We start from the raw sequence: 23,232 nt of genomic DNA, 5'->3' as shown, positions 1-23,232 counted from the left end.
ATTAGCAGGTGGCTGAGTTGGGCACAGTGTGCTAGAGAAGTCTGTTATATGATGATCTTATTGTCCTCCAGGATAAATTAAGGTAAAAAAAAACCCTAAAACATCTTGTCTGACTCCTTGACAGACAAGATGCTCAATGTGGTTGCTTTTTCAGTCAATTAATATAAAATGAACTGGTTTTCTAAAGATCGCTAATAGTTTTGAATTGAACACACATATTTATTGGTTGCCCAACTTGTTTATTTAAACTCAACACACGTTTGCAGCAACGACAAACACTGAATAGCTGTTGTAAAGGTTTGCTGTGGCATATCATGGTAAAATCAATCAAATGTATTAAGTATAGTACAAGCATGGCAAAGCACAGACAAGCATGGTAAAAAAAAACATACATAAGCTGTGAAATAAGCCCATTTAAAATTTGATAACAGTTTTTGCAGCTCCATGTTTTATAGTGTGTTGATTTAGTCAAAGGGGGTCTGGTAATCTTTGCATTTACTGTGTTTCTATCATACTATCTGAACTTTATCATGTTTTTTGCATCAACCAGCTTCAAAACATAAACAGACATGCTAACTGGTTTGAAAACAGTGCTGACCAGACATGGCATTGAGAGAGAATAAACCCAGTTCTCCAATAACCCCTTTCAACAGTAACTTACGTGAATGTTCAAATGCTGTTTAAAAACACATTCACAAGGTAACACCTCTTATTTGAGTTTAATCTTTATTTTTATATAGCACCTTTCATAGTGGACCACCATCACAAAACACTTTCCAAGATATGAGACTAGGGTGTGTGAACTATGCATCAGCTGCAGAGTCACTTACAACAACATCTCACCCCAAAGACAGAGCACAAGGAGGTTAAGTGACTTGATCAGGGTCAGACAATGAGTCAGTGGCTGAGGTGGGATTTGAACCAGGGACCTCCTGGTTATAAACTTGTATCTTTAACCAGTGAACCACACAGTTACAGTGCAATTTTTACCCATGTATTAAAGACTGTTTTCTTTTCCATCCTGCACATTTGCCTTAAAGTTACATTTGATGATCTTATTCTGAAGAAATGCATCTTGCTGTTGCAGTGCATGGTCTTCTTAAATATGCTGCAGTGTGGCTGATGAGCTAGGTATAATAACTATGGTAACACACAACCACAGCTACAGGGTACCTACACCTGGCACCCAACATAGGAAAACAGTCCATGGATAAAGGGCTGTAAAAATAAGGCAAAGTGCTGCATTTTGAAGAATGTTTAAAAAAATATATATTTTAATATATGTTTGCTATCACATCACTGTTCAAAATGTTATATTTCAAAAGCCATCAAGCAGATACTGTTGCCTTACTGGGGACTGTATCTTTTATTAAGTATATACAATACAAAAGTTACGAAGACAAAGACTGCAGTTCTGAAAAACTGACCAGCTTTAAATATCACAATAAAGCCACCATCTAAAAGTGTAGCATGGTCAGTTTGCATTGTCATTTTAAAGTCGACCATGGTTTCACTGTGCTTTACCCATGTATTTGGCTATTCTTTACCAAAACTGTCTGTGAATATATTTACTGTGTTTGATGGCATGTTTTCCCTACTACATACCACAATGGAGGTTTTCTAAGATTATACAGCATTCACTTAATATGCAAATTTTTCAGATTTGCCTTTTCAGTTTGTAATGTGGCAGACCACTTAAATTACACACACACCTTCTCGCATAAGCCCTGCTCCGGCTTTCACTGATTGATTACCCAACTGTAAAAAGAAAGGGGGGAACGCGCGTCTACTAAATAAGAGTTCATTTTAAATGTTTGTTTGTTTGTTTTTTGCTCAGTCAAAACATTGGTTTTCAATAAAACCATAGCACTAGGTCGGAACATAACAGTCGTTTATCAAGGTAGGAACGATATTTGCTGTCGCCTCTGCGCGCTTTGGTGCGGGGAGCAGTGATGATAGAAGTGCCTCTGTAGTACGCTTGTCCAGGATTCAGAATCCAAGATGGAGGCGATTAGTGCAGCAGGACAGCATATGAGTCTAGCAGCACTAAAACAACACGATCCTTACATTAACCGAATTGTCGATGTTACCGGGCAGGTAGCACTTTACACATTCAATCCCCAAGCAAACGAATGGGTAAGCGGCTACGAAACATCAGGTTGTGCGCCTTTAAAAACAGCACTGAGCTGTCTCGGCGAGATTTCTGTGTCCACCGATTTAGACTCGGAGTGAAAACAAAACAAAACAAAATACAAGTTGGTCTTTTTTTGCTAGATGTATAAAAGTGATGGAAAAGAATTAACAACGACAATACAGGTCAAAATACAATGGAATTGTGATTAGTTGTTTATTTTCTACAAAAGCCACGTAATGGTTTATGAACTGCGTTGTTTTTGTCGAGCCATATACATACTGTCAGTAATCAGATACTAGCTACTATGTTCTGAACGTTTTGGTAACAGGCTGACATACTTTCCAGAACCCAGTGGTTAGATAAACGAACGCGAATTCACACTAGTTTACAGTGCATTAATATACTAAAGTAGCTTTTATTATTTATACAATAAGGTTTATCTTTTTGAATCCGAAGTCCAATAACAATATTGATGCTTATTTTATGTTGGGATAGATTGGGCGCGTAAGATCAACAGTCTGTCTCTTCAGCCAAATACATAATGTCACGTTGGATCTGGAGGAGCAATAGCCTAAATTAAGTACATAATGAGTATTAGATTATGTTCTACATCTTACCAAAAGTTCTGTACTTAAAAGTAACATTTTTATTTTTTTATTTTGCCTTGTTACAGGAGAAGACAGATATCGAGGGTACCTTATTTGTGTACACGAGGTTGGTTTTCAAAAATATTTAGTTGTTATGTTTTCATGGAACCTGACCCCTGTATTGTCTCTGTTTTGCCTCATTTTCTAATTGTAAAATAGGTTTTAATCTCAATGTACTTACTTAGTAAAATACAGGTTTTTTTAAAAAAAATGTGTACATATAAGAAAGACTTAAAAGAGTATCTGGATCCAAGCCCTTTTGGTTTGTTAAACTCCAGTCCAGATTAGTGTATGATTTCTACATTGTGACTTACTGAAAAAACAACCTTGCAGTTGGACCTCAATCAAGACTTCCACTTAAAATGCTTATCTGACTTGATACTATACACAATCCTGAGCTTCTGTTCAGTGCTTACTTATGACTCAAATCTTAAGTGAAACGAATTTCTTAAGCTAGTTGTAAAAAATATTTTCCAGCTTCTTTTTGCTACACAGAGAAGGTGCTCTATAAAAATTGACATTAATTGTTTTGCAGGGTAAACCTGATAGCAAACATTTGAGTTGCTCAGCACATGTTTTTAGGTTTATTATAAAGTGTTTAGTTGAATGAGGAACTCAAAATACTAGCTGAAGAATTCACTGCTAAAATTTGAAGTTGTCCAGTTTATTGTATGTCGGTCTGTAGCTTTCATACTCAGTAATGGAAATCTACGTTTTTTTAAAAGCAACCTAATTACCTATCTCAACACCAGAGAGCTTTGAATATCGAATCATTGCTTTAAGTGTCAAATAATTGAGATGCAGTGACTTTGCAGTCTTGTAGGGAATGTTGGACAGTAAGGCCCTTGGGATGTATTGCAGAAAGTACAAGCGAATGCTTGACTAAACGTGACAGACAGAATCAGGAAACAAACTATTAAATCTCCCCCCCCCCAGCTCAGTTCTTTTATTAATTAAATGGGAAAAGTGTGCAAACTTTTGTAGAACCGAGCAACTGGGCTTCAGAATAATATTGTATTTCATAAAGATTTAGCAAAAAAATATGTAAGTCAGTCACTGACTACACTTGTTTCCCTGCAGGTATGCCACTCCATACCATGGCTTTACAATCATGAATCGGCTGAACATGAAGAATCTAGTTGAACCCATTAACAAAGACCTGGAGTTTCAGCTTCAGGACCCGTTTCTTCTCTACAGGAATTCAAGTTGTAAGTACTGTCACTCTCAGTATATGCTGAAGAAAGAGCCAATGCTTGACTCCCTTTTAAAGGACATTGCTGGCTGTATAGTGTCTTGCACAATTGTTCATTTGCAGAAAACAAAAAACACTTCAAATTGAGGTAAACAAAAAAAAATAAAAAAATAAATATATATATATATATATATATATATATATATATATATATATATATATATATATATATATATATATATATATATATATATATATATAATATAATATAGCTATCTCTATCATAATGGCAGTGATTACATTGACAACTGGTCCAGGTTTTGCAGAATGAGTGAGATGCAGATTTTAAGTATTCTATGGTGATGCTCCAGTTTTATATACAACATAGAACATGAAATAAAAAATATGTTTTTAAAAGCATTGCTTTCTGTTCCTCCAATACTGAGTTTAGATATGTATCCTCCTATATATGCCTCTACTTAACTTTAACCAGAATTCACAGCTAGCTATGTGCTACATCTCCAACCATCCAAGGTGTGAAGACTGCATTCACAACTAAGAATGGCAAATCGATCACCAACTATTCCATATTCATAAATTTTAAACGTACCTGAAATAATACCCAATTCAAAAAGGTGTTGCTCTGTGTACAAGCAAGTACAACTTTATAAATTTACCAAGAATATTTTTACTGCACTTCTCTATTCAGACACACCTCTTTTAAATAGATTGATGTTAGATCTGTCAGCCACTCGTTGTATTATTTTAGAATACCAAGCCACCAGGGCAGTTGTCATAGATGCATAAATCTATTCGATGCCCATGTAAAAAAAAAAGAGCCTGAGCTTTCTTAGAATGGGTGATTCATTCTATATTCAGTAGTATTATAGCAATCATACTGCACAGCTATTGCTTGTATTAGCATCTCCTTACATTAGTTTAACAGCCAGATGTTAGTCTTAGTTGTTTAAATGGATAGCAACAAGAAATGTTCCTCCATCTCTCTACAAAATGGTCCTACTAGTGTTAGTTTTGTTTTGTTATCAATGTTTCGCCTTCTGTCGTTAGGAGGTGGAGTTTGGATTTTAGTCTTTTACAAATATGAATAGAAGTTCTGAGTAATATATACGGATTGTGCATAATAAAGAGCTGTTCTGTAGACCTGGATAGTGTTCTTAATAGTACACTGTGATGTTTTTGTGATTTTTTTTTTTTTTTTTTTTTTTATACAGTACAATATTAGAGATGCACATTATTAGGTTCTATGTAACCCGAGGCAGATCTTGTCATACACAGTATAAATAAGGAATGTGTGGTATTCTAGAAATCACTGTACAATGTGGCTTATTCCAGTTCAAGGAAATTTTAGTTTAACTGCAGAAGATACAAAATGGTTGACTCGTGTTGTGAAGATGAGATCTGTATGCTACTGTAAATGAATGTACTAATGTGTTAAAAAATGATGAAATTGAAATTGAATGCAGTTTCATCTGTGAACTACATCAATGCACGTGGGTGTTCTAAAGGAAGCTCCCAGGTGCCCAGCATGGCTTTGTGTTGCAGTGATTCCTGTCACATTTTGCAGGCTGAGTCAGCACTTGAAAGGTTTTATTTTTATGCATTTTTCAGAAAGATTTGGGGTGAATGCTGACAATATTGAGGATGTGAAAAATAAATCCTAAGTCTCTTCTGTGTAAATCTGAACTAATCTCTTGGTGAGCCTTAAAGAAATAGTGTTTACTTATTCTTTATTGGGCAGGCGTGACTTTGAATATGAATTTTACCTTTAATCATTCAAATTCACACCCTGTGCATTAATCTTACTGTTAAGTAATTTAATAGTTAATTCCTTTACATTTTTTGAGCTACATTTTTTAAGAGCATATTAAGTCATTTTGTTCTTTGCATTGTAATATATTTACAAAAGGCATGTCCTGAGCAGTGCTGGAGTAGATAATTGGTTCCATTGTGACAGAAATTTGTGATTAGCGACTGGACTTTCTCAAGTCTCAATTTATAACACCTCACTTCCATATAAGGAAAGATTCCTTCTATGAAACCTACCCTGTACCGCCGTTACTTAAATCCTCCTGATACTAAAATGTGAGAAGAGAAAAAGCCAAACGACTATTAAAGACATTAACTCTTTAACCATGGTAAAGAACTGGGGAAAAATACATTTAATATATAAGAAAATGTGCTCTTAAAAAACAATATTAAAACAGTGTATTTATGTGATGTCCAAAGCAGACAAGATGTTCCAGCACAGTCGATATGTTCTCTTGCACATTATTTTAGACCTCTGAAATGGCAGGATAAAATTGTTTTCCTTTGAATTGCCTTGAAATGATTTTTAGATTTCCAAAAAATCTAAATTACTTCAGCAAACGGCTCAGCATTTATATGAGACGGCACATCTCAATTAGTAAGCGCTTTTCGTGATATTTTTAGTACAGATTTCTGGTGTTATAGTTCCCATATCAACCATGCTTTAAATAATTATTTATCCTAAGTCAGAATAGCTGGGAGCTGATGGGAGGGCAGTTATTTTAGTGGTTTGATGGTCTCTACCATGATCGTATTGTTACTCTGACTTTTAAACTAGGAAATGTTGTATTTTGTTTAAGGGGATAATTCTTAGACAGGAAACTGATAAGATGCAGGCTATATAACCAATATTAATGTTAGGTTCCTGTTCAGTACATAGCTCAGTGTCTCATAGCCTTGTATCATACTCGGTGCTAATCACAGTGAAACTATACCTTGGCTGCCTGGGAGGCTGTAGGCTTGCACATGGTCCATACTGAGATTCAACAGACTGGCGTTTAAGCAGCAGGATGCAGCTTTAAGCATAGGCAAGTAGTTGTAGCTGATAATGACTCTTTAATCCGGCGTGTTTCTGTCTAGGAATTGATTTGTCAGCCCGGTAACCTCCATCCAAAAGAATAAGAGAGCAAACCACTTTAAATCCAGAAAAACCAGCAACTTACCTTGAATTGCAGTGAAAAAGTAGGTTTCCAAATCTGTCTCGGTTATCACTTTCCCTTTGTATTTGAGGTCTGACTCCAGATACAGAGGTTTGTTTATCAGAATGAGCTCCTGGGAGAGACCCTGAAAATTCATTTTCGCAGCCCTAGGAAACCTGCATGGGAAAGGAGAAAGGAAAGGCTGCTGTTACTCAGATGAGAGCCGAAGTGTCTTGTCTCTCCCGATTGTCCATCCACGGGTTCACATTTACATAGCAGTAAGAACGAGGTAACTAGGAAGAGGGAGCCTGGATTATCGATTGCAGCAGAAAACAAAGTATGTCCTTGGGGTTTCACAGTGCACAGAAAAGCACAGACAGTTGACTTGAAGAGGAGGGGGTGGGGGAATGAATACGATTTCCTAATGTCGAAGGCTTGTATTCTTCCTGCATTATTGGTAATGGCTCGTTTTTGTTTATTCCAGTCATCTGGTTAAATAATGTTGAAACAAACTGTTGCAGTGTGTTGCACACACTGCCTCCCTGTCATGAGCACCGTCACTGATGATGTTGTCAGCCTGCCATGTCTCTCCCATCACCAGAGGGGAATGTACAGGCTACAGCAACTTGGTCTGGCCCAGCCCTAGTGGGAGAATGATTTCTGTTTTTTATTTGGATGAGAGGTGTTTCTGTTATCACAACCTATAGAAGATCTGGGATGGGGGGGTGATAGCTAGGAGTGGTGAAAAGTAACCTGATGATTTGGTTTAGGCAAATAGCAGCTGGGCTTCTAGAATGGTATTGGGATGGAGCTGCTTTGCAAATCCAAAACAAGCCTCCACATAGACTCATTAACACAGTGAACTCTGCGGTTGCTAGGATTTGAGGTTCTAATAATAGAGAAACTTGCTAATGCGCCTCATTAGCAGAGTTAAGGGTTGCCTGCTTTACTACAGACTCTGTTTCTCAAGATCTGCAGCACATTTTTTGTGATTTTGAATAAAGCTGATTTTGTAGAGTAATTGGCTTTCTGATCCTTGAATGATGATTTATTTCACTTTGGAACTTGCTGAAATAGTACTTTATAAAACTGATCAGAAATAAGTTTAAAAACAAAAAAAAAACATTTTACTGGACAAATATGGGTTAATCAATTCTCAATCCACTTATATTTGTATTTGATGAATGGACTAATAACTAACTTGCCTGCAGTATTCCTTCCAATAAGCTTCTGAAACAAGTAATGCTGTTTTTTATATATATATATATATATGTGTGTGTGTGTGTGTGTGTGTGTGTGTGTGTGTGTGTGTGTGTGTGTGTGTGTGTGTGTGTGTGTTAATTTTTAATTTTAACACTTGATAATGGTAATGGTAGTGATCGTGGTGGTCTGACGTGCATGCATGTAGCCCTGTGGATAGATATGAATAGAAGCTTCTCTCTGGTTTGCGGTTGCTGCTCTTTTAAATACGATTTGCATAGTAATAACCGTAAATGTGATGCCTGTTCTAATCCAGGCAATTCACTGTGTGTGTAGGGTGTAGGATCTCTTAACTTGCTGCCTATGCAAATGGCTGAAATCAATTTGTGATGCCTGCAGCATTTCAAACTGGTGGGTGGAGGCTCAGGATCTTTGTACTTTTGCATTGTTACATTTCTCTTTTCAGTTCTGTTTTTTTTTTTTTTTTTTAACCATTTGCGTTATGAATGTGTTTTGTTTTTTTCTTGACTGCATCAGCTAGAATTTTAAGTTTAGTTAGACCAGTAATAATAAATACAATTATATGATGTTGTGTATTTTTTATTTTTGTTAAACCTTTTATCAATTCCTCATTAAATTAAAGATACTGTGTTTTAACAGAAAGAGCATATTGCTCAGTGAAGTGCTATAAGGTGAGCAGATGTATCTCAATATGGTTTTGTTTGTGATGTTGCTCTATGTTGTCAGCTCCAGTCTGTATCACTAGGTCACCGTGAGATGTGTCCAGCGCTCCAGATAAGGTTTTGGTCTGATAAGGTCTGGGAGTAACTTACCCTCTAATTTTAACACTGAGAGTGGAAAATGTCTTTTCTGGGGTAAAATGTAACATTACCTTGGTCATGAGTAATCTCAATAAATACTGTAAAATCTTTAATGGTAAAGGGGTAGGCATTAAAAAAGAGCCTTCCATTTTAACTGCAATGTTACTTTGGACCACTGTACAGAGACAACAGCTATTCTTATTCAATTTGTTGACCACAGCCAATATGATTTTGAAGGTAAGCACAGAAACAGAACATATACATGAAGATAAGCACAGAAGCGCAACTTCTATTTTAAATTCTTAAACTCAGTGAAAATGTTAACTTCAATGTAAAGCCATACAGCTAAATAACATAAGGAAATGCATTTATAAGTTATAAAACAGTTAATTTAATATTATAGGCACCTCTTTTTAGCGGTTGCCTCTGACAATGGTTCCAGATGGATTTGTAGCTGGACTGGGGTGTTTACACTTCAGCCTGTGTAGTTTTGATTTTGCTTCTTACTGTGATTGGCTGCAAAGACAACAGAGCTAGGAAGAGATGGAATAGTGTTTGTTGGGTTGGTTTTTCTTGTGTACAGTTTTCTAGTAACTGAAGACATTGCATTCTGGGAGATTTAGGTATTAGTTGAAATTTAGGGGAGGCAGACAAGCTGAGCAGCAAAATTGCTATGCATTAAATTTAATGCGTATTTCTGATTTTTTTTTTTTTAATGTGTAGAAACGGCAGGTATGCAGCTTATCTGGACTGCTGGATACGTCTCATGACAGTCTACCCCTTCTCGGCCTTGGTTAGTCCTTTTAAAACATCACCCATACCAGGCAGTTTGTACAAATGCGAGGGCTCGAATGTGAAGGGAACAAAAAGAGAACAATTTTCCTGCTTTGTGTATTTCTGTGTGTGTGTGTGTGTGTGTGTGTGTGTGTGTATGTATATATATATATATATATATATATATATATATATATATATATATATATATATATATATATATATAAACAGCTACTGTTTGTTGTATCTCTCGTGTGGTTTGTGAGTTTCCAAATTGTCATACCCCCAATTAATCCACATCACCTGACACAGATGCAAGGTAGACAGATACAGAAGTTGACGAAGCCCAGTTAAGGAATGGATCTTGTTGATAAAGTTGCCATTTGTAAAACTGCTCAGAGCTCCAGTAAGTGCAGTCCATGCCTGCTTGCAGCCCTGGGGGTGTTGTGCAGGCTGCCAGCACTAGTGTCTCCTCTGCTCTTATGCCCCTCTTCCTGGTTGCGTTGATCAGGCACTCTCATCTTGCTCCTTTTCCTTCCTGTGCCTTCTTGGTACCTTCTTCCCTCATTTGTCCTGTTTATTTTGTTATAAAACTCAGATTTTTAGGGTCATGCAGTACCGTTTTGCTCCAGCTTTCAGTGGAGGAGTGCCTTTGTCCTGGCTGGATTTTACTAGTTGTACCTTCTTCGTAAGCAACACTTATTTTATCCACAGAATCAGCGTTATATTCCTTTTTATATATTCCAAAACATATAACTTATTAATGCATTTTCTTATTTTATTTATCTGTACGGCTTTATATTGAAGTTAACATTTTCACCAACATCCCTAATGGGAGGTGACATTTCTAGTTATGTTCATGGCTTGCTGAAAATACTATAATTCCCGTGACCCCCCCATCCCACTGTACAACATCTTTGGCCTGCACTGCATAGGTGTTCGTCTGCCATTCTCCAACACAGGGTGAACAGTATTGCAAGAATCCATTGCTTGTTAAATGTTAAGTATTTTGACTTCTATTAAGGGAGTTTAGATTTGGGTTAATGTGTACCATTTTGTTCACCTAATAGTTTGTGCGTCACATGCAGTTTGTTTTCTAAGAGAATGCAACATAAGCCTAAAGTCAGTGGGAGGCATTTAGAATGTGTAGGAGCTTTGATGTTTTACTTTGGGAGACAGTTTACCATTTCTTGCCGTGCCTCTGGTAAGTGAAATGTTTCTACGTCTGTGAGTTCCCACGCGCTGCAGTGATAGACTTTAATGGCAACTCCTTGTGACTCGTTGCCGGCAGCACAAAGTGAACAATCGGACACATTTAGCAGCCAAAACTGATTCAAATGTATTGCTGGCCTCCTGTAAGCTTGTTTGTGGCAGAACAGAGTGTGCTTTTCTTATCTCTTTTTTTTTTTTGCCCATTAAGCTATCATTAAGAGAGCTGTATCTAAGACAGGGTATCTCCTGTATAAAAGGTCAGCTTTTACAGTACGAGTTATCTCTCTTGCAATAGGATCGAGTTTGACTAGTATTGCAAGGAAATATAATGAGGTTTTCTAAGGAACTAGTGAACATCAGTCTAACATGCTCTATGCTCTTTGTTAATGAGTAACGGTGATAGGAAGAAAACATTACATGCTTTCTAAGCATTTAAAAAGGTGAGCTCTAACTCTGAAAGCTCGTGTTGTGAAATAGTTATGGGGGGGTTGGCGGCAGGTGGCTGAAGAGCTAAAGTGTTGTCACTTGTAGCCTTAGCAAATCCATTTGTTCATTTTAAAATGGGAGATGAAAAGCAGCTTGCTGTTCTCATGTTTCGGTGGCAATCTACCTTGTTTCTTTTGATCATGTATAACAAACACAGAGAGTCCACTGTGTGTGAATCCCCTTCAGTTTAATGCATTACGTATGTACATAGTTAGTGTGTTGATGTTGGAAGGGATTACTTTTGGTGAGAAATGTCCTGCATTAGGGTTAGGACTGGATTAAAGAGCAGTTTGTTGTTTAAGGCACTGTAAGAGAAGGCTTATGTATTCTTTGCAAATGCAGCAATCCCCAGTAATGGTAGATAATGTTAACTGGAGTTCTCCTGGTACTGAAGTGACTCCTCATTGGAAACCTTGAGTTTTTTTTTTTGAGTGTTTTTCCTAATTCAGTGATAGTGCAGGTAATCATCTTGTATAATGTGATGGTGTTCAGTTCACAAGAGAACACAGCATTGAATAGAATAACAAAATAAAGAGATACTAAAAAATATGTATGTGTTGGGGAGGGAGTTTTATTGTATTTTTTAAATCTGTCATCCTTCCAATAATACAGTACCTTGTCCAATTGCATACACTTTGACATCAACTTACAGTATTGTCTCCTCATAACAGCATGGATTTATTGAATGCACAATACTGCACATCAAATCTCTTTTTAACACCTTTTTTTCCTCTCCTTCAGTGTCCATATACAGCATCTGGTTTTATGACAAGAACGACTGCCAGCGAATAGCAAAGCTCATGTCACAGTAAGTGTCTGATTTGTTAGTTTATTGCACTGCTTTTCATTATTCCATCACACGTTGTAAAAGACAATGGTTGTACATCAACACTAATAAAACGCAGATAGCATTTTTCTCTTTCCAGTCCAAGAACACACCATCATGATTTCTCCTTGAGGTTTTTGCTTTACCATGCAGATGTTGGTGTTTTTTTTTTTTATTTTGTGGTTGTTTTACAACATTGTGTGATTGCTACACAGTGGAGGAGTCCAGTTCCTTGTGATGAGTAACTCATAGGTTCTGGGGGATGCAAAATATTTGTGGCTGACATTATTATAATGTCTTCGATTAGGGTGGGGATTTCTGAATTAAATACTTGTGGTTACAGACTGAAAGATGCAAACCATGGATTTTTAATATGGACTTAATAGCTTTTCCTGAAAGGATATTTTGCCCCCCTCCATGTACTTTATATTCAAAATTGAAAGCGACACTGTGACTTTCATAGGGGGGGGGGGGGTGGGGGGGGGGGGGGTGGGGGGGGGTGGGGGAGATGAAGAGTCCCTCAGGGGGCAGATCAGCTGGTTTGGCATAAGGGAATGGTACACAGCCACTATCCTTTTGAAGAACAGTCACTTGTAATCATTGGGGGAGGCTGATTTCCAGGTAATGTACCTTCAGGCTCTGCTTCCCTGCACAGAACAGCATGTGCTTCCTGGATTGTTTTGCAGGGTTGCCTCTACTGGCATGCACACCGCAACGACAGAAATGTGGCCATTCTGTGCATAATGCAAATTTTCAGTAGTATAATGTGTTTCTATGATGACTGTTGTAAAGTTTGAAAGAGGCCAAAGGAAATGGGGCTGTAAGGTATTCAAGCTTTAGATTATGCTTCATTATACAGACTAATCAAGTAAAATTCAATGTTCTGTACAGTTCCTAACCTCCTAATGGAAATATTTAGATTGGAAATGAGAACAAGCATGCGAAATAAAAATAAATAAATAAATAAATAAAAACCTGAATTGATAAACAAAGTGCTATTGTGGAAAACTGCAACTTCTACTCTGAAGCAATTAAATATATGAAGTATTCAGTGAAGCAGGCCTAGGTTTTGTACTATTTACAGCTGGTTGCAGTTTTTTGTTTTTCTTGGCTTACTCTCCCATTAAAAAAAAAAAAACATTGTCAGATGCAGTGTTTGTCAACAGAACAGTATTTATTTAGATTCATGTCATTAAGTTGGCTTCATTTTAAATGTAATTCATAGCATATATTTAATTAAAATGCATTGTTTGATCCCTTTCCTCTGTGATGCAGCCCTCTGTTTTTATTGACTGTTGCTGCATCCAGAGATGAAACAGCAAGCATAAAATGTCCAGTTTTGTTAGGCAGCCTCTTGTGTATCTGTGCTTCGAGGCCCTTCTGTCGTGCAGGGTCTGATCCACACAGACATGCTGCAAAGTACTGAGGCGCACACTTTCCAAAAATACCTGCTGAGATAGTTAGTCGGTTCATGATTTTTATTCCCTGGGTTTGTGTGCTGCAGGGTAGGGGGTGGATGACTCTGGTTATTACATTCATTTGGGGCAGTTGAGGGTTTTCTAAGCAAAATGTTGTTAAAAGGTTTGAACCCGCTCGTTCAAGGAGAAATAGATTGTCACGTTATTATCTGGAGTGATAAGGGGAGAATGTGCACTGTGCTAGGAAATTGCCCTAAGTAAGGGCTGGCATTAATGCAGATAATGTGTTAGGAAGAATAGTCATTGGATGATAGGAAATACTAATATAACCGCAGACTCCCACAGTCCCACATTGTATGTAAATATATTGTTGTAATTGGGTTGTCTGCCTGCTGTTTGTTTTCTTATTAGAACCTTTATCTCCCGCTGTTCCAATCTGCTGGTATTTCTTTGGGTGCCTGTAAAAGTAAAACGACGGATGCTGAATAAATTAGCCATAAATCTACATGCAAATTCTTAAACCTTTATAAATGTGTTTGTAGTTTACCGTTCAAGCTATTCATATACATTCTCAAGAATACAACTTCAATATCCAGAAAGTTGAGCTTCTGTGAAGCAGAGAGGCTGAAGTTGTGTTTTAATAATGCAGGATCTAGGACTGGCTAGAGAACGAAGATGGCTTTCTTTGAGGGGGCACATCTTTCACTGTGTTTTGATGTTCATTGTTGAAAAGCATGCAGGGCTGCCCCGGATATTTTGAAAAGAAGCTGTGCAGGTACAGTAGCTGGCTCTGTGGATTGGCACGTATCCAGTACAACAGAAAAGGGAATGCATTCAGTGAAAGCTTTCTTATGTAAAATGAGTCTGCATCCCGTGTGTGTCAAAAGAGTGGTATGGCTTAAATTATCATTATGCTTTTTGTGTTCTCTCTCCCAATACACCTACGTACTGTACAAGCCTTTGGGCACAATCCAGATGCTCTTCTCATCTGGGTATGAGTTAGATTTCAGAGAGTGGGTTCGGAATTGTATGTGCTTATGCCTGCACTTGTCTGTGAAATTGCCCATGTGTGAGCTGAGCCTGCAAACCATGCTTCCTGGCATATTGTTGCGTGATTGTGACACCCCTGCGACGGACAAAGGTGTATTCTATATAGCAACTTATCCTTCTGTAACCTAAGATACCATGGATCATCACTAGCAGATAAGCTCGTTTCTAAGTGACACTAAGATATACAGCTCAGCTAAGGCTTTTTGGCAGTTCCCCGAAATGCTCTTATCCCTTCTTGAAGGTTTGTTTTGAATCTCCGATGTGGGTGATTGGTGGTGATTACAGTGGCTTGCGAAAGTATTGACCCGCCTTGGCATTTTTCCTATTTTGTTGCCTTACAACCTGGAATTAAAATTGATTTTTATTTGGATTTCATGTAATGGACATACACAGAATAGTCCAAATTGGTGAAGTGAAATGAAAAAAATAACTTGTTTAAAAAAATTCTAAAAAATAAATAACGGAAAAGTGGTGCGTGCATATGTATTCACCCCCTTTGCTATTAAGCCTCTAAATAAGATCTGGTGCAACCAATTACCTTCAGAAGTCACATAATTAGTTAAATAAAGTCCACCTATGTGCAATCTAAGTGTCATATGATCTGTCACATGATCTCAGTATATATACACCTGTTCTGAAAAGCCCCAGAGTCTGCAACACCACTAAGCAAGGGACACCACCAAGCAAGCGGCACCATGAAGACCAAGGAGCTCTCCAAACAGGTCATGGACAAAGTTGTGGAGAAGTACAGATCAGGTTTGGGTTATAAAAAAATATCTGAAACTTTGAACATCCCACGGAGCTCCATTAAAGCCATTATTAAAAAAAGGAAAGAATATGGCACCACAACAAACCTGGCAAGAGAGGGCCGCCCACCAAAACTCACGGACCAGGCAAGGAGGGCATTAATCAGAGATGCAACAAACAGACCAAAGATAACCCTGAAGGAGCTGCAAGCCACTGTATCACCTCTCTGCTCCCATTTATAATGAAAGTGTCATTGTACAAACTTTTCAAGTTAGGTTTTAATACAAGCTTGATTAGCCACAGTATATAGTTAACAAGCTCAGGTGTGTCTTATTAACTTCATAGTAAAACCAGGAATGACTCGGACTGCTATGCAATAGGAGTCTTATTTGCATCCCTGTATTTGAATGCTTGTTTTTAAATTGATTGTAGAGAATGTTTATTTTAAGAGCACTAGAAAGTTCAGAGATCAGTATGAGTGCCTTCTGCCAACCCTATAAGGCACTGCTTAAAATACATTTCCTGCTTCCTTAGTGTCTTGGGAAAGCAGTAGATCACACTTGAGTTGAGTAAAATAGGTAAAGAACAGTGATGGAGGGATGATGCATTGTTTTTATTGAAGGAAAGAAAAATGCAGCAGCAGTTTAGTTTTTGACATCTTTGTGACATTCTAAAATTATTCAAACAATACTGAAAGTGTCTGACTTTGTAGATCAAAGTTTTTAGTGTACCAACTGCTGTTGTCTCTCCCCTGCCGCCTGCCAGTCTGCGTGTTCGTCTCATCAGAACAGTGTAGCTGGCAGGTTGAAGGGTAACTGTCTTTCTGTGTTCAGTCACCTGCAAGATGACACTTGCTTATTATAACACCCAGGGATGGAAACTTCAAGAATCATACATTGGCGATACTGCATGTTGCTGGTCCCTTTTAAAACCACTGTAGTCAATTCATAACACCAATCTATACCAACAGGGAAGGAAATGAGACTCCCATTACATAGCAGCTCGATCCATTGCTGGTTTTACGATGAGTTTAATAAGCTAGTTACCTGTACACTGTGGCTAGTCAGACCCGTAGTAAATCCTGGAATGGGTTAAACTGCTAGACTTGAAGATTTATGACATTTTTTCCAAGGCAGACAACTGTGACAGAAAGGTAGCTGGGTAAGTATAGGTCAACACCTGTAAAGCTTGATTTACACTTCCCATTGTTTGTGGACTCCAGTACTTAGACATGTTTTTGTGGAACATGTGCCTGTTGCCACCAAACGTAAAATTTTCCACCTGCAGCAAGGCACAGATCTGTTTTTAAACCATGTCCTCTTAACACCTGCATGTGAACTTAATGGGTGCCACTTTTTAAAAAATCTCTTAATTCCCCCAAGATAATTTTTCTATGCGCTAGAAGGTAAGGGGTAAGGTAAATGTGGATTTCCCTCATGAGATTGATTATTGTAAGCATGGCCTTTTTGTCATGGAAATGAAATGACTGATCATTTCAAATTGGTTACCAGTGCTTCACATATGAGTAGCAAGGAATCTGCAAGGCTAATCCAAAGCTCTTTCTACATATGTGCACTTGTATAAAATAGGAGCTAGTGTAGCTTTGAAATGACTTATTTTTAATTCATATGTTAAGTAGTGTAACATCACATACCTTATCAAGGAGGCTGTGTGGACCAAGGAGGTCCCTGGTTTAAATCCCGGCTCACTCACTGAACCATTATGTGACCCTGAGCAAGTCGCTTAACCTCCTTGTGCTCCGTCTTTTGGGTGAGACATTGTTGTAAGTGACTCTGCAGCTGATGCATAGTTCACACACCCTAGTCTCTGTAAGCTGGATATAGTGTTTGCTAAATAAACAAATAATAATAGTATATCAAGAAGAGAATGATGGTGGCTTATTTATAACATAAGGAAGAACCCAAATCTCCCACAACAGAAGCCTGCTATTTCCCTGCTTTAAATAAGGAGAGAAACCTAGTTCATTGCAACTCAGTAAACCTGCATTTTGGATTAAATATCCATAGATTTAGTTATTTTTAGTCTATTTGGAAGTGCTTGTAGCAATACATTTCCTCACAGGAGGACCCTGTTACTTGGCACTGCTGTGGGTAAACTGTTTAGGTGGTCACTCTGCTTTGCATTGATGTTGTGCTAACCTGTTTGCTTTGCTGTGTTCCATAGTGTGGTTAAACAAGAAGCAGAGAGAGCCCAGCAGGGGTCTCCAGGCAGGCACACTCCCAGCAAGGCCAATGGATGCTCTGAAGACAGGCCTATTGACATCCTGGAGATGCTCAGCAAAGCAAAGGATGAGTATGAAAGGGTGAGCCGGGCCTCTGATGGCTTGTGCAGCAGCTGTGTATTAAAGGGCTTTTATCAGCTTGTATTAATCCATTTCTTTTAAATTGGGTCATCATGTTATGCTGTGTGTGAATTCCAGCATCTCAGAACTTCTATTAATGGTCTACTGCCCTGTCATGTTAATATCTACTTGGGGTTAAGCTTGCTGTGACTGGAGGATGGGCGTTTTATTTCCAAGTCCAAAAGTCAGCCCCTTTCCAAACTGCTGTCTAAAATTGCACATCTTAAAAAATGAAGGCCGCTGTTTTTTTGGTTTGTTTTTTTCCTACTGCTGTATGGCGCAAGCTTCATTTTGCTTTCTAGTTCATTCCAGATGGGTCATAAAGTAATCCGAGAGTGCTGTCTGCCAGTTTTCCATTGGCTAAGGATGTATGTATCTGAGAGATTTGGGAAATTCTGAGTGATTTAATCCAGGATTAATTCTCCAGCACTGCCTGCATCAGGCCCAGATGTGCGAGTGGCTGACCCAGCAAGTCAGGCTTCACAGCAAACAGCCCTCCCCAGTGTAATGTTCTGAGAGTTCACAAGCTGACAATGTGCACATCATTTAGGAACATAACTCCTTCCCTTAGCTTTAGCATAGAGGAGCTGGAGTCCCCTTTTATCTGTCCCATGATCTCCCAAGTGTTTTTAAAGGGAAATCAAGACTGTCGTGGAATCATTGATGCAGTTTGTGAAATGAGGGAAGATTTGAAAAGTAGGGCCATTTGGTGGAGGACAAGACAGTGGGCACATTAATACAGATGGCTTTTATGTTTCAGTTTAGGAACTGATTGGACAGCTGTTATTGAGCCTGCAGAGGACAGCCAGTGTAGGGAGTATTTGGTACACAGAGGTGACCTGAAATGAGAAATATTTAATGATTGCTTTATCTCCAGAATATACTGAAGGTGTTTGAATAAAAGATAGATTGATTTTTTTTTGTGTGTGTCTGAAAAGCTGGCTTTGCTGGCAGACACAATTCTATGCAGTAATATATGCTGCCCCTTAGTGGTAGATGGATGATATTGCTTAAACTTTACGTTAAGAATTTGCCCTAATTCTGTTTCTAGACTCAGATTGGTGAATTTGATATCTCTTCAAGCTCAGAATTGCTTCGTGCCCGCAACGCTTATAAATCTTCATCAGGGGAAGCTACTGAACATGCACTCACTTCTCAACAGCAAGAAAAGGTACTGTATGCAATACATTGTTTAGTTAAGAGTTGGTGGTAACATATATATATATATATATATATATATATATATATATATATATATATAATATATATATATATATAATATTGTGTTTACACAGACTACTCGCCCAGGACCTAAACAGATAACTGTGGAAGAGTTATTTGGAAGTTCTTTGCCAAAGGAACAGACGCTGATGGGCTACCCTAACCTCAGTACACCAGAGAAAACACAGCAGGCCGGTCTCCTCCGAAAGCAAAACCTCGCCCAGCCTTTCCCGTACGAGCCTTCGTTGGTGTCCCAACAGGGCCTGGAGAGTTTAGGTGACAGCCTTGGTGCCACTGCCTCAACTCAACACGAGACTCTGACACACATGCGCCAAGCGCCAGCTTCAGTTTCCCTACCAGATATAAAGAAACTACCAAACTCCAGCATTCGCTCCAGCCCTGTTTTTCATCCCGTACACCCTGCAGAGGCTGCTGGCTCTCAGATACTGTCTAACCTCAGTACCGACAGCAGTGACCTCATGAAGGTGATGCAGCAGTCCCACGTCAAGCCCAACTCCCCCATCATGGTGTGCCAGCCAGCTTCAGAGCAGCTGAACCCCGCCCCACACCCACAGAGCGCCATTCCGGGAGTGACTCGGCCCCCGCTTGGAAGCGGTGCCCTCAGCATGAGCTTCCTCAATCAAGACCTCCTCCACAAACTGAAGCTGGCACCGCAGCACAGCCAGCTCTCTCAGCAGGCACTGAGCAAGCCATCCCTCGCACCGAACTTCCTGCCCTCCGTCAGTCAGCTTGCAACACCAGAGTGCTTCAAAGAGTCCATCGCTAAACCAGTAGCTCTGAATTGCATCCCGGCTACCCCTGTTCAGGTACTATCAGTTTAGAGCAAAAAAGGTCTGATCCTGGCTATCATATTACACACTACAACTACTAGAAGTTACTAAAGGGCCTACGTTTTATATCTTCTGTTTCAAAATCAAACCTGTTTATTGTGCAGTTGTGTTTTCTCTATCGTGCTCTTTTGTTTCTGCGTAGATCCTTGTTTACTGTGCTTACTGACTATAAGCAAACAGCTTCCAAGGAGATCAGAATTAAAGCTGCACGCCCCACAGGGCCATTTTTCAAACGGCTTCAGAAATCTAAGTGGTTGAAGTGTGTGAAGTTAGTCAGCATGGGAGATGTAGCGTCAAAGCAGAAACAGCATAGCATGATAGTATATTAAACAGGTAAGGAATTAAATATACAATGTAGGTGTTTTTTTTCCCAGATTTCCTAGCCATGATCTTACTGAGTTCTTTTGGATCAAAAGTGTACTGCTACATTACAACAGAAGGTGCATTTAAAGCAGGTGCTACTTATAGGAACAGAATTTAAAATAGCTTTATAAATGTGTAATTTGTCAACTGGGTACTGAGATGTCCTTGCATAAGAAATAAAGAAGGGATGTTTTTGTGCAGTCTAAAAGTTTATCAATCACTGCAGATAAGTAGATTAAGTGAATTGTACCTTGCAGAGGACATGACCTGGTAGATAAATAAAAAGTATTTGTATTTTTTTAATCAGGGAATGCCTCATGCTTTGGGCAACTAGTAACAAACCACAGTAAAGAATGTTTTTCTTGTGTGTAGAGATAGGGGCTTATAGATTATTTATAGTACACTGTCTTCAGTGTTTTGTTCTTCTCCTCTGTGTTCCTCCTTGAGGAGATGGGTCTTCAAAGCATCCAGCCCCACTAAACCCCTGTATCTCCACAGGTTGTGCCCCCACAGGTTACTTCAGTCTCGTCTGCAGAGTCTCTATTAGTCCTCCTCTCCCCAAGCGTGTTCCAGCAGTCAGCAGGCAAGCCCACAGAGTCAGACAGCAAGCCCAGCTCGGCATCACCGCTAACACTGGCAGCAGAGGCTCAGCCGTCATACAGTGTCTTCAGTAGGACCCAGCTTCAGGAAACCTTAATCCACCTAATAAAGGTAAGTAATGCAGGCTATCAGTGTACATTCCTTTCACAAGTTTGTTTGGTTGTTTTACTGGTCTCCTGTTTTTGATAGTTATCTTGCCTAGAGCTGTGTGCAGGTGGTGCCGTGTGCTAGACCACTCTTTTATTTTAATTCCCTGTTTTTGTTTTTCAGAATGATTCTAAATTCCTCAGTTCCATTCATGACGCCTACCTACAAGTTCTAGCCAAGGATCTCTGCAACATGAAATTATAGCCTTCGAGATCAGCAAGCGCTCTGTGGCTGAAAATCAGACATTGGGACTGCGCACAGAAATGTCTCGAGTGTAAAAGATGTGGTCTGTAATGTGCTGTAGTATTTACTTGAGAGCGAAAATAGAAGAAAAAATAAAACAACAAACCTTTCTCAGATGCTACAGTATATAACTGATTCTCCTAAAATTAAGTAGCTTCACTTTGGTCTATCACCAGCAGGTTTACACTGAAGAAGTAGGCACTTGTGGTGTTGCACAAAATAAGTATTTATATGCTATGTATTTTATCTGTTGCACTGTTTAATTTTCAGTACCATTTCATTCTCAGCAGTGTTTTGAAACGGGGAACAGTACATTTAAAAAAGAAACTTATATACTGTTTTTTTTGGTAGGTTTTTTTTTTACTCAGTTAGTTTAAAACGCATCCCACCATTTTCTGAAAGATTAGCCTGGTAATTATTCATAAAGGCTGATGTCAGTGAGGGTTAAATCATGCAGTAAAAAGCTACTGCAGTCAAGTACCAAATTTAGATTTTTCGAGGGGGAAAAAAAAATCTTTTCTAGTGAGCCACTTTAAAAAATAGATGTGGGAACAAATGTGTAATTCAACCTGGTGCATTTTTTGGTTTGTTTCTTTTTAAAAATGTATTGCTCCCTTAAAGTTATCTTTACAATGTTTCTGCTACAACACATATAATGACTTTATAATGGTCTTTATTTCCCTTCATAATTGTATACTTTAGGATTTACCCTTACGTAAGCATAATGGTTGGTTTGTATTAAAGATTGGTCACAAGAGATTCTCCATTCCAGTTCTCTGTTAAGATTCTTTATCAGTAATTGAAAGTAACTGCAGCGTTCTGAGTTTGTTCACCCTTGTGTAATTACAAAGCCAAAACACCATTCAGAGTGAAGCATCTTATTTGTACTATTAAGCTATTTGCTTTTTATATGATGGTAAAAGTTTTTTGTTTTGTTTTGTTTTTTTTGGTAAGGTCCTTAACTTGAGAGGGAAAAGCATCATAAAAACAGTTTGAAATTATCAAATGATCAAAGCTGCTTTTTATTTTGCTCTTCTTACCATTTCATCAGAATAAGCCATAATCAACGTAGTAATCGATCACTGTTGAAAAACATTTCAATGCGTATGTCTCCACTTGAGTTGCAAATTGAAATTGTTGATTGTCAGCATTTGCCCTTCAGATCAAAGCAGCTGAGCTAAAGAGTATATATATATATATATATGTTTGAAACCAAAAAGCACAGTATATTAATTAAAACGTGCGTACATATGCGGTGTTTTCTCAAGGGCGAAGTCTGTAGAAAGCCCATTTAAACCACTTGTTAAAACACCTGTTCTTTTGAGACCTACCTTCGATACTGGCCTTAAAACAACCTGGAAAGACTTGCTGCTGTAATGCGATGCCTTTGATTGAAACATGTCTTTTTCAAGGATGTGTGCAATATAAAGCTTTCTTTAGTTTCATGTTCATTTTTATTTTAACAATCTGTTAAAACATGCAATGTCTTTTCTCAAGTTGGAAGCAAGTTTGCTTTTTATACTGTGGTCATACCTGTTTTTAAATCTAAGTACTTTTAAACCATTGTTTTACCGTCCTTTATATTAATGCCTCCTTTGCCATACATGTGAAAAGAACTCCCACGGAAGCTTGTTATTTCTAAGTTTCTTTATCAGTTTTTAGGAAGGATGTTTTCAAGAGGAACTGCATCTTAAACCATGAATATTTGTAATGTTATATTTTCCATTTGCCTGTGTTACAGTATGGGAATAAATACTGTGCCAATAACTGTCAGGTTTTTATTTTTTAGAAGCCTGTGTGCTTCAAAGAAACAATCCTGTAAAAATTGGGCATTTTTCATCAGTTAATTTTGTACATTACAAATATATTTTTTATAATAAAAATAAATAATCCTGGTGCTTTTTAGCACCTCCTAAAACCGTTTTGTTATTGTGTGTTTAAGTGGTGGAAAAATGTAAATGCAATGTCTTGA

At 38.2% G+C, this 23,232-nt stretch overlaps 1 protein-coding gene across 1 annotated transcript; it reads left to right on the top strand.

Annotated features, from left to right (window-relative positions):
- Nucleotides 1-1,962: 1,962 nt before the first annotated feature.
- On the top strand, nt 1,963-23,178 carry LOC121329129 (mRNA-decapping enzyme 1A-like). The gene is made up of 9 exons (XM_041274506.1): nt 1,963-2,136; nt 2,808-2,848; nt 3,862-3,989; nt 12,174-12,240; nt 17,658-17,796; nt 18,887-19,006; nt 19,131-19,883; nt 20,769-20,981; nt 21,141-23,178. Exons 1-9 carry the CDS (start codon nt 2,002-2,004, stop codon nt 21,219-21,221), a joined length of 1,677 nt encoding a protein of 558 aa, XP_041130440.1. The 5' UTR covers nt 1,963-2,001; the 3' UTR covers nt 21,222-23,178.
- The last annotated feature ends 54 nt before the right edge of the window (nt 23,179-23,232 follow it).

This window comes from Polyodon spathula, chromosome 16 (genome assembly GCF_017654505.1).
Source record: "Polyodon spathula isolate WHYD16114869_AA chromosome 16, ASM1765450v1, whole genome shotgun sequence".
NCBI lineage: Eukaryota > Metazoa > Chordata > Actinopteri > Acipenseriformes > Polyodontidae > Polyodon > Polyodon spathula.
Note: the sequence above shows the minus strand (reverse complement) of the source record. Positions and strands in the feature narration are given on the sequence as shown.

What these genes read in the sequence shown, in the direction of transcription:
- LOC121329129 (XM_041274506.1), top strand. Translation starts at nt 2,002, where the DNA reads ATGGAGGCGATTAGTGCAGCAGGACAGCATATGAGTCTAGCAGCACTA. An exon ending in TCTCTACAGGAATTCAAGTT is followed by an intron (nt 3,990 to 12,173) that starts GTAAGTACTGTC and finishes CCTCTCCTTCAG; the next exon opens with TGTCCATATACAGCATCTGG. An exon ending in CTTCTCAACAGCAAGAAAAG is followed by an intron (nt 19,007 to 19,130) that starts GTACTGTATGCA and finishes GTGTTTACACAG; the next exon opens with ACTACTCGCCCAGGACCTAA.